This window comes from Lepisosteus platostomus, chromosome 13 (assembly GCF_059453375.1).
Source record: "Lepisosteus platostomus isolate fLepPlt1 chromosome 13, fLepPlt1.hap1, whole genome shotgun sequence".
NCBI classification, from domain to species: domain Eukaryota; kingdom Metazoa; phylum Chordata; class Actinopteri; order Semionotiformes; family Lepisosteidae; genus Lepisosteus; species Lepisosteus platostomus.
Genome location: NC_142623.1, coordinates 30,021,272 through 30,033,736, shown reverse-complemented (window position 1 = coordinate 30,033,736; position 12,465 = coordinate 30,021,272). Strand labels below are relative to the sequence as shown.

The 12,465-nt window shown below is 38.3% G+C and overlaps 1 protein-coding gene across 1 annotated transcript; it reads right to left on the bottom strand.

The window, feature by feature from the left end:
* Window positions 1-330: 330 nt before the first annotated feature.
* Window positions 331-8,796, bottom strand: drd1b (dopamine receptor D1b). The gene is made up of 2 exons (XM_088604077.1): window positions 7,621-8,796; window positions 331-6,509 (listed from the first exon to the last, which is right to left on the bottom strand). The coding sequence occupies exon 2, from the start codon at window positions 6,467-6,469 to the stop codon at window positions 5,132-5,134; it is 1,338 nt and encodes a 445-aa protein (XP_088460203.1). The 5' UTR covers window positions 6,470-6,509; window positions 7,621-8,796; the 3' UTR covers window positions 331-5,131.
* Window positions 8,797-12,465: the final 3,669 nt, after the last annotated feature.

The window sequence follows — 12,465 nt, the reverse complement described above, 5'->3', positions numbered from 1 at the left end:
TCTGAAAATCCAGTCCCATATTTATATTGGTATATGGGACTACAAGAGCAACAGCTAAGATAGATACAGTACTGGACTGTTGCCATTGTTATAGTTGAAAATACACACTGATTCTGCTGAAACAGCATGCTCTTGTTATTTGACAATCTTATGCTTCTCCTGTGTCCACCTGTTTTTGTATTGGCCAGTCATTCTCTACATTGTTATTTTTCAAATGAAAGAGATGCCTTGAAATTACATGAAAGAAACAATGAAACTTTTACATACTGTATACTGTATTAAGATGTATAATTCTCAGTCTTGCCTTCTGAATTCAACACATCAATCATAGAGATTCACAGTTGCTTTATTGAGAGGAATTACTGCCATGTTTCAGTTTACCTTATGAATTATTTTGCCATCTATAAAGAAACAAAACTGATTCAGTGTTAAACTGTAAAGACTAGGAGGAGACTTAATGGATCCAAAATCCTATAAGGCATTGACAAACTTAATCAACTTGATGACTTCAATTACAGCATTTAAACAAGGACCTGAGTGCACAAATGGAAATTAAAAGGAACCTTAAGTCTTGAGGTTGACTATAAGTGGCACTTGTTTACGAAGAGGGAGCTGGATGTCTGGAAAAGTTTCTGGAAATGTGTCACTGAAGCTGATTCTCTGGATATTTATAGTAATGACTGCCTCAGAACCTTGGATCACCAAATTACCAACACCTAATTAAATGAGCTGAATGGCTTTCACATATCTGTATGCTCTCATGTACTGTATCTCTCGGTACAAACAGTACTCCTCTCAAAAGAAACCGTCCAAGATGAACAGACAGCTTTTGAAAAGAAATGCAAAAGCTACAGTAAACAGAAAACATACTGTTGTGACAACAGAGGAACTGGTGGACAACATTCTAAGAAGTCACTAAAAGAAATGAAACATCACGTTAATTTCAATTCTGAATCACTTTTGAAGGTTTAATCTTATTTACATTTTCAAATATTATGATCAAGCTTGTTCTTGGCATAAAGCTGTAGACAACATAAAACTCAAGTCTAAATAGAGATGCAGGGAAACAATCTCTAAGAATGTCAATGAGTTTATGTATGCACATCCTTTAAAAAATAAAGATCTTTCTCTTTCTACCTTGTAATATCCATACTTAAAAGTTGTATTATTTGTATAATTTGTTGTACCTTAAATATTTATTTCAATAAAATTAATATCACAGATTTGCTTATTTTTGCTATAACAATACAATTTAATTAAAGTCAACCACTGTACAAAATCTGATTAGTGTAAAATGAAAGGCAATTAAGCATCTTGACCTTCCAAAAGAAGGAACCAACAGCACTTTAAAAAACATGGTAAAACTCTAATAAAGCAGGACAAAGACATCCCAACATATTTTATTCCAATTCTGTGGTCCATATTGTTGCTTTCTTTCTGCTTGAGTGTCAGTGGTTAGGAATCATTTATCTTCATAAACTCCTAGCATTAAATATTCAAGCCATAATTATTCAAGCTGCAGTTGTCATTATGGGTTCCAATGAAATAGCCTTTTTTCAGCTGGTTCCAACTTTTTCCTGCACAGTTTTGGACAAAAAGCTCACATGTATAGATGCCATGGTATTTATTTTTACAAATGAAGGCATATCCTTCAAATCTGAAGTGCTAAAGCACTTTATTTTACTGATCCAATCCTAAAGACGTTTTTTTTTAATATGCAGCAGTCATTCTAAGTTTACTTTACTATTCACACATTGTTTAGCAATTATTTTAAGACATTTTAGAACCATCAACTTTTACAATTTGGCTGTTATCTTAAAACCAGCCCTGTTTACTGACAGATTTACTAAATATTCTACATCATTCATGGGTGAAGCAGTATTTAAACTTGAATAATTGTAATTGCTCTGGATTTTTATCTGAAATCTGTTGTTTTTTTTTTCAGTGTTAAATGAACTAGCTAGACTGATGTAGGATGGCACTGTCCATCTGAAATCCATTGCCATTGATCCTCCTAAAACAAGTGGTATTCTGCAATGAGCAAAATACAACTGGGCATACACTGAAGAGCAAATTTAAGAACAATATTCAATGCATTGACCTGGAATAAACATATACTTTTATTCTGCAGACAGTAAGAGACTCCAAAACTCTGACACAAATTGTGAATTGGGAAAAAAAGTCGTAATATTTTGCTTTTGCCATTGGTTACAGCTTGCCAGATGTACTTCAGGCAATGAATACCCTGACTTATTAACAAACCCACACTTAAGACAGGACATATAATTTGCTACACAAATTTATGAATCTTCAGTTGCAAAGCACTTGCGTTCACTTCTACATTTCAACATTGTACAATACTTATTTTTCTGCAATAGCACAATTATGTTGTTGAAGGTTGAGGTAGGGATGTCATTGAGAATTAAGTCATCTAATACTTTGATGATGAAGCCTGAATGTCTATAATATCATCCTTGAAATAAAAGCCTTTATGAGATTTCTATATTTTAACTCGCATTATCCAAGACACCAGAAGTACAAACCTTGTGTGACAACAGAATATACAATTTCAAAAGGAGACACAAGATAGGTTACTCTTAAGCATTAACCTGTATATAGATATACAAACTTGAGAAGGATTGGGATGGAAATGAGAAGAAAATGGTTTATATATATATGGATCATTTTCTTCTCATATGGTCTTTGGAATTTCATGAACTGTTACAGAATTACGTATTTACTTTTATGAGAACTTCCTTTTAAACAATCTTTTCTGTTGCTAAGGGAAGTATACGCTTCACTTTTTTTTAACACTAAAAGAAACTTACCCTAAAATTTGATAGTACGTAATGGTGTTAATTTACAGTACATAAAATGTTATAATTTGTAAAGTATATAGTATAATTCAAATAGATTATCAAACCATGCATATTGTAAAAAAGGTATTCACATTATATACTACAAATGTGTGGTTCATTTATATTGAAAATCTGTATTAATACATTTACTATATATTTTGAATGTTCTTTTATACAAGCCGAAGTCCCCTTTTACCAGTCAAACAAAAAGCTAAGGATAGCTGAATGTGCAAATTATTGAATTGTAGTTTCTCATCTGTAATACTATATTTCAAACATCACTTCTACAATACAAAATGTACCTATTTCTTTCTTAGGTCTCATAATCACAAGCTACGAAAGCACACATTCTCTTCATGAGGTTATTCTAAACAATAATCTGATTTTACAGAAAATCAATCTTTTCACTTAATTGCCTGCAGCACTGAAGTTAATTTCATCACAAACAATATTGTCCATAAAGGTTGTGGTAATAAAGTACTTTGTTTTAGGGGGTGCAAATCATTCTTTATATGTGTATGATGAACACAGTTGTAAACAATGAAGGGTTCCTAAATAAGGTTGTTGTAAATGATAAGTATTTGACTTCAGTTAATAACTATGCCATTTATCATTAGTAAGGGCCACTTACTACCAGGTTAGTGACACTTACAGTATTAGTATTCATGTTCTACATGTATTAGAGGTTATGAGGTGTTTATACAGTGCATGAATGTGTACCCAATATACTGAAGTATTACTGGATTTGCTCTATCTCGTAAAAACACAACGTAACAAATAGCAAATAGCTATTTCAGTAACAATGGAATGGGTCTGCTAGCAAAGAATCAAATTCATAACAAACCCAGAGCAAAATCATTGTAAGTTACGTTATTTTTTAACATTCAATTAATAAAGATAACAGTAGCAGTAGCTGATCATAATCTGAAAAAACTGTCATATATTTTCAGTTGCAGTATGTTAGGTGATACATTATTTATGACTGAGTTAATAATTGTCATCTTGTTCACATATTCACACTGTAATGAAGTGACAAAATGTGAAGCTTGAAAAACAGTGAGTTATGCTGTGATAAACCAGAGAGCACAAGTGTTACTATTTTTCATCAAGAGATTTCTTTGTTTCTGTGGCATCTTACTCTAGGAAAGTCATAGCTGGGGGGTTTTGTTTTGTTTTTGCTGTCTTTGATTGGTTTAAAATGTAGGTGTCTTACTTCACTGAAACACATAAGATAAAGGGAGCTCTGTTCCATAGAAGACTGTTGTTATTTTCAGTGCTGTCTCCAAGATAGCACTTTACAGTATATCTGCTTGGATAATGTGAGTTACCTTAGTCTGTCAAAAGCCATTTAGAGCACAGGTTACATTACAAATTATTTGTTTTCAAGTACTGTGCTAAATAAACAGGCTTTCGCACACAGTTTGTTACAAGAATTTTGGGATCGGTTCACTATACAGTATACATAAATCGAAATAATGATAATGACAATAAATCTGAACGGCAATCACTTTCCGAGTATGATCTGGAAAATTCAGACAGAAAATAACGAAAATATTCAAATTTAAAATGTGCAAAAAATGTGTAGACCTAAGTACTTAATCTCTTTTGTGGTGAATAAGGTCATAGGAGAGGTTATGGTTTAATTACATACAGTATATCATAAGCCCATTCTAATACTAAGTACTGTAATGTTAGCAAACTAGCAATAACCTGGTGTGAAATCATTTTAATTGAAAATACAAAAATAAATATTAAGTACATACTGCAATTCACATCAAAATATTCCAAACCATTTAACCTAGAAGTAGGAAAAAAGTATTTAAAATATACTCTATATTTAAAGCACTGTTAAACTACCTACAGGACATGAATAGCTTGCTAATTTGCTATGTCCGGGTGACCCCTTGTTTCATGGTCAGCCAGTTTCACTTATTATTACTGTAACTCTACACATGCACATTGTTGAATGTTTTTATTAATTTTACTTACTAGTTATACTTTCTTTAATTAGTTGTCTTAACTTTCAGTTTATTTTTAACAGACATATAAAGTGTTTTGCAGATAGTTTTTCAGAATAAAGTGCCTTCTTTTTGAACATTCTTTAAATTTCAGTTTGATTACTACACAGGGTTTTAAGGTCCTCAGTGTTAATTTTTTTGTAAAATCTGCACTCATTCTAGTTAATGTTCAAGTCACTTAAGGGTTAGATTTTTGTTGTTCAGTTCAACAGGCTAAGGTATTTCTCAAGACGTTCTGCAGGTTTTGTGTTTTGCTCATGTTTTGTGCTGCCCATTCTGAGTTGTAGGGTTTATCTTTTCCAAACAAACATCTCCCTCACTGTCCAAGTTACCTGACACTGCAGGAGACAGTTTCTCCAGTGTCTTAATTCCAATAGCCTCTTCATCCTTTTTGGGGGATTCCTCCTCTTGGCAGAGTATGGAATGAGGAATCAGGTAGGTCACATTCCCCTCTTTGGGGATGTATCCCTTTGGCTGATACTGGAAAGAAGGAGGAGGCGCTCCATTGTTGTTGATGCTGACAGTCTCGATAGCATTGCTGGTGGGACAAAGTCTGTTGCATCCCAGGAGAATAGAGAAAGCTCTGCGAAAGTCTGCATTAAAGGCATAAATGATAGGGTTGAGTGAGGAATTGGCCCATCCAAACCAGACAAAGACATCAAAGGTGGTGGAACTTATGCAAGGAAAATCATTGCCGCTTGGCAAGGTGTGTTCACAGAAGGGCACCATGCAGTTCAGAATGAAGAATGGCAACCAACAGCACACAAAGACCCCCATTATCACTGACAGAGTTTTCAAAACTTTGGTTTCTCTTTTGAAGGACATCTTGAACGAGCTTTCGGTCTCCATGCTGGAGCTGTTTCCCATGCTGCTGTGACGGTTCTTGGCACTTTCTGCTGCTCTCTCCAAGGCGGAAATCCTCCTGATCTGCTTCTGGGCAATTCTATAAATCCGAGTGTAAGTGACTATCATGATGGCGACGGGAATGTAAAAGCTGATCAAGGAAGAAGAGATGGCATATGTTCTGTTCAGGCTAGAGTCACAGTTGTCCAGCAGCAGTCCCCTATAGCTGACATTTGGTTCAGAAAAGCTCGTTGTTTGAGCCTTGTGCCAATTGAGCTGTACAGGGATGAAAGAGATGAGCACCGACAGTGTCCATGCTACACTTATCATAATGAACGCCACTTTGGGGGTCATCTTTCTCTCGTACCTGAAGGGGCTTGATATAGCCCAATACCTGTCCACACTGATGATACACAAGTTCAAAATGGAGGCTGTGGAGCACATAATATCAAAAGCCACCCAAATATTGCAAAATGAGCCAAAGGGCCAAAAACCAGCGATCTCTGTAATGGCTTTCCAAGGCATCACCAAAATTGCCACAAGCAGATCTGATACAGCCAGGGATATCACAAAAAAGTTTGTGACTTTTGACCTCAGATGACGAAACTTGGTAACAGCCGCACAGACCAGTGTGTTTCCCAACAGAGTTGACAGTATAAGCAGAGACAGGAAACAGCCTGTCAAGACTCGAGCAGACGAGTCTCTCTCTGAAATATCGCTGTCGATGACGGTGGTGATGTTAAAATCCATCCTTTTACCTCTGGAAGCAGAAATCACCTCATAACTCCAACTGGTGGAAAAAAGTTATTAATGTAAAACAGCGACCAAAAGGCATGAGGGTTCAACAATGACCCTAGAGGTTCTTTTGCCTTGTTGCCCTAGCAGCATTGCTTTCAGCTTCAGCAACTGCTTATTGCATTATTCTTTTTAAAATGCTTCCTTCCCTTCACCAGAAAACAATTTTCTGACAACAGTTTGCTTAAAAGAACCTTTAGAAACAAACCAACAACAGGAAAGCATCTGAATCCCACCATTCTATTTTTGAAGAAATCTCTTGTTTAGTTGGTGTTTATATTATTCTTTTTCCTGTCCATCAGTTTGAACTAGTTATCCAGCATTATAATCACCGCAAATTCCCTCTGATGTATTTAGCAGAGTGGCTTAGGCAGTTATTAGACTTTTATATAAGGTTATCGAAATAGTCTATTGATCATATTTGCGTTGCACTTATCTGATTTGCCCATGTTAATGACCGTCGAGGCGTGTCCGTTTGATCACTTTCCCAGCTTCTCTGGCCGCAGACAACCGACTGTTTTAAGCCAGAACGTGGTACTGTACATGTATTTTCTGGGTCATTGACGAGAACACGATCAGAGCTGTTACTTTAGTTTGACTCTGTTTTATTATTGTATGTTATTTTGTTTTCAGTGGCATAGTACGAATGCAGTGTAACATCATAACATAAATTTTCTTTTTCGCGATGTACAGTAATTATGCTGTCTCCTTTCTTCTTGTGCTTTTCCTGTAATCCTTTGTGTTTACGAAGTTTAAGTGGTGCCTTGCGACATTTCTTGACGACATTATTGCAGTTTCACTCTCCATTTTACGCCAGTAAATAATCGGGTAGCATAGAACAACTGTGGCGTTCAGTCCCGTAGCTGTTAAATTAATTTAGGTTTTTACTACTGCTGCGTCTCATGTAAATTCCATTTCTGATCGGTCAGTCGTGCGTTAAAAGTCTATCACCCATTTTTTATTTGTTCGTTCCCAGTTAGGTGTCTTTTGCCAAATTCAGATCTAGGCATTGTCCGATGCATAATATATTTAAAAACAAATCGTGATTAAATCCATCATATTGCATGCAAAATGAGAAAAAAGTAATTAATGATTATTAAACCTACCTGCACTTACTGCCCACTTATCATAATCGTCATTAATAGTAACGGTAAAATACATCTTACTTTTTATTTTTTATTCGGATTGGGTTATCACTCTGACCCTGCACTGTTTCCATATAGAGGGGATATTGTTCTCTACCCCATGGTTTTGTAGCTGACTGAGCTCTTCTCCATGTTACCGTCGTCCGTGAAAGAAAAACTGTTAATGGAAACCTTAATTTGTCCACACACCGTAACACTTTTCCGCATTAAGCTTTTAAATCTTCTCCCCTCTAATAATTCCAGCATCGGCGAGTAATTATCCGTGTCTCCTTCAACGCGTTGGGAAAGGTGCGAACGAATTCGAAATCAACGTTTTAGGAATAAGCTGTTTGACTTAACTTCCAGGTTGAATGTATCCACACAAAAGTTAGTCTCTGTGATTTGAAGGAAATGAAACTGTTCGAAAGGTGAAACAGCCAATGACCACAGTAAGGTAGGTCATCATCATCTCCAATGATGATGAAATGAAATGACTGGAGCGCTCTTTTAACAAAGTGAATCTGAGAACAGCACAAAATACTTTATCCCACCTAGCTGCGAAAATCAGATGATAACGAGAACAGCAATTATAACGAGGAGGAGAATGAACAAATCCAGTAATGTGCAACCTTCTTCCCAGTTCCAAAGAATCTGTGTGTGAGGTCACCGAGCTCTGTTCTCTTCCAAGTTACATTATGGAGACGTTGCTTTCAGAGCATCCAGCTGTACACACTTGAATTCTGACGTATACATTGTTTTAATTGAACAGAAAGAAATCTGTTTTTTTTTTACACATGAGGCTTATTCATATGCACTTGTTCCTCACATCTATTGCCAAATCGGAGACGAATTAATATTATTAATTTTGAGATAATATATTTTGACTATATAAATAAGGCAGGTGCTTAGAGTTCCAAGAAAGATAGCGGTCCGCTACTTTAACGATCTTGAGAACATCAGCCTTGCCTTTGCTTGGTGTTAATTTTTTTCCGTCCTTTAAGATGCTGTTGTTGATGACTGTGGAAGCGTTCACCTTACAGAAAACGTTACAATAAATCTGTCACTTCGCTTTTAACATTAATTTAGCATTTCTTTTTTTGCTTTTGATTTTGTTTCGCGTCTTTTCAGCCCACTCTTTGTTAGTTGTGTTGGCACAGTTGTATCTTTTTCTTGTGCGAGCCTGGATTTACTTGATGCGTATGAGATTGTGGTTGAATGGGGACCTCTAACGGTCGTAGAAGAAAGGAAAAAGAAAAGAAACTGCTGCGAAGTACAATTGTCAGGTAACAGTAGACCTCAGAATGCAGGAATTCTCTGCAATTCAACGTTCGTTTTTAATTTAAATAACAATTCTGAAAGTTATGTAGCAATTCCATTTTAATGCTTGATATTATTAATACACTGCACATGTTGTCTTTGTTCTAAATTACTGTTTATTTGCAGTGAGGTAAACAATCTCATTAGTCTCGTCCAATCGTAAGCGAACTGGATGTTTGTAGCTAAAATATCGTTACTTGTTCCCTAACAACCGGTGTTGATCTGCATTATAGACAAAGGCTAGCTTATAAAGTGCAGCCTACGCATGCTGACGCAGCTACCCACCTGAACTATTATATTGTAACGCAACGGGGGCTCAGACGGGCGCCCTTGCCGCATCTGGTCGGCCCCATCCCGACTGGAGGCTCGAACCCGGGACTCCCGCGTCTCTCTGCAGCGACCTAGCCCCGTGAGCTAAAGAGAGATCTCTCCACAGCCCAGTAGCTGTGGTCCTGCTATCACAAGGAAGGGCGGTGACGTCACCCGCTCTGGTACGCCGGCTCTTACACACACTGCTTGTCGGCCGTAAGCGTTACACTCTCCCCCGCTTAAATCGCCGTCCCCGGCGAAGGGCTATCCCACCCCGCTTCTGACACCAATGTAACGCAACGGGGGCTCAGGCGGGCGCCCTTGCCGCATCAGGTCGGCCCCTGCACCGTCCGGGGCTCGAACCCGGGACTTCCGCGTCTCTCTGCAGCGACCTAGCCCCGTGAGCCAAAGAGAGATCTCTCCACAGCCCAGTAGCTGTGGTCCTGCTATCACAGGGAAGGGCGGTGACGTCACCCGCTCTGGTACGCCGGCTCTTACACACAGTGCTTGTCGGCCGTAAGCGTTACACTCTCCCCCGCTTAAATCGCCGTCCCCGGCGAAGGGCTATCCCATCCCACTTCTGACACCAATGTAACGCAACGGGGGCTCAGGCGGGCGCCCTTGCCGCATCTGGTCAGCCCCATCCCGACTGGAGGCTCGAACCCGGGACTTCCGCGTCTCTCTGCAGCGACCTAGCCCCGTGAGCTAAAGAGAGATCTCTCCACAGCCCAGTAGCTGTGGTCCTGCTATCACAGGGAAGGGCGGTGACGTCACCCGCTCTGGTACGCCGGCTCTTACACACGCTGCTTGTCGGCCGTAAGCGTTACAATATAGAAAATACAATCGTGAGACATAAAAAATTACAAGTAGCCGACTGATGTTAGAATCTGCACAATACTACAGCAGAGCAAAACAACACGTTAAAATTACATTACATACGACTACCTACAAAATACAGTATATGCACTACCACAATATGTTTTTAATTAAACAAATTCCACTATTAATAAAATTTGAACTCATTTAACAATTATCTTTTCCGAATTACTTGTATATTGATTTCTTGTTAACTGATAATAGCATCAAGATCAATTCAAGGCGCAAGCCTCTACAGAAAAGATTGAATGTACTGTACTGAAATTTAACCTGACAGTTTGGAAACCTCAGTCAAAGCTCTGCCAGTTGTTTTCCATCAATTGCCTTTTTATTTATCTTCTGGTCCTGGAGAACTCAAACGTTGAGCCACCTGCATTGTGTTTACCATCCTTCCTTGTATTAAAGAATTGGTGATGTAATGATGACTTTTAACACCTGTTGGACTGCAGCTGTCCAGGACCAAGGTTTGAAACCACCCTCGTAGTCTAGTTAATCGTGAATTAATTCACCAATGTAACTTACAGGAGTTCCCAATGTCCAGAAAGAGCTGACCTGACCCATAAAACATGCAGGTTTAGGGCTCTCAAGGGTGATGTTTGGAGATCCTAACTTTATATTAAATAATCTAAGAAAGTACAGTTTCTGTGCAGTGGTAACATAACTCAGTACAGTTAAACTATAGAGGTTGGCATCACCATAAAATTTAGTGAAATCTGGTGAACTACGGTATATTAGTTGGATGAAACTCAAATGGGGAAGCCTATATTGTGTAAATATATAGTAGGCTATTAACCCCCCACAGGGACTTTGGCAGCTCTTCTTCTCTGACAGCACCTCCCAGCACCTCTCTACTCCCACTCCTCTCTATTTTTTGGCACACTGTAAACTCCTGCTGTGCCCCAGCAGCAATACAAGCTCGCTGATCTCTTGTCAGGATTTTTTCTTCCTCTTATCTGACAGAATCAGTTGCTTATCTACACTTACATGTTTAAGCTTCTTACTGCATTTGTGTCCTCTGATACTTTGTCACTTAGAATGGTGGGATTATTATTATTGGCGGCTTGCCATCTCCAGGCAAAGCTGGCATAATATTATATATTATATATTATATATTATATATTATATATTATATATTATATATTATATATTATGTAGTAAGTGACTAATTTGTGTAACAAAAATTATCATTAACAATTCATTTTTTTATATTTAGAGCTTATTAAATAGGATCTCTGTCTGAAAACTTTTTTTAAAAAATCTGGACTAATAAAAGTTATCTATATGCATAATAAGCAAAGTCATTTACCACTTGGACCTTCAACACATTCCTAAAGTTATTATTAGGAAAATGTCAAAATCTTTTTTAGCAGGCGCACAGCATTTTATTAAACAGACATGACATGGGTAGAGTCATCATGCTAATTAACAGTTCATCAGCAGAATAGTGTTCATTTGCAGAAGGCATACTGTAAAAGTAACAGTAACTGTAACAGTTAAAGTAAGCATGTCTGCCCACCATTAGAAGAAAAGCAAGCTGCATGTCTGTGGTGCATGGTTTCACTGCCGATGCTATCGTATCGTAGATTTCCACTGGTCTCTGAACCCTAGATGACACCTGTCATTGCAGATCATCCCACGAGGAAGGTTGGCTGGAAGGTTGTCGGTTCGTATCCCGCGGCCGGCAGAGGAATCCTGCTCCATTGGGCCCCTGAGCAAGGCCCTTAACCCCAACTGCTCCAGGGGCACCATATAAATCGCAAACTCTGCGCTCTGACCCCAAGTTTCTCTCCCTGTCTGTGTGTCTCATTGAGAGCAAGTTCGGGTATGCGAAAAGACAAATTCCTAATACAAGAAATTGTATATGGCCAATTAAGTGATGTTATCTCATCTTATCACAGCCTGTCTGTTACATTCACCATGATGACACCAGCATGAGCACATCCTCATGTTGCTGGTGTAACCTTGGAGGATGTAACAGTGTTACAGTGTGAGGATGAACCCAGGGGAAGGGTAGCAGGTAAAGTTCCAGGACTAGATAAATCTAGAGCCACGCAGTCAGGTTTCCATCAATCACAAGAAGTACAGTTCTGTACTGACTAGGCACTACTCCTGCCAAGATCATCAAAAGTGGACCTCCCCGTTGGTCTTTGTTGTAACCCAGAGTCTCCCAGATCACAGCCTATCATTGACATTCTGTACTGGCTGAGAACACCCCAGACACCAAGTTACAGTGTGCTGACATACAGTATTCCAGGCTCCAGCATTCAGATGAGAAAAGGCTTCATTCTTTGAGTAAGTGTAGTGTATTGTTTCCCTTTTTTGTTT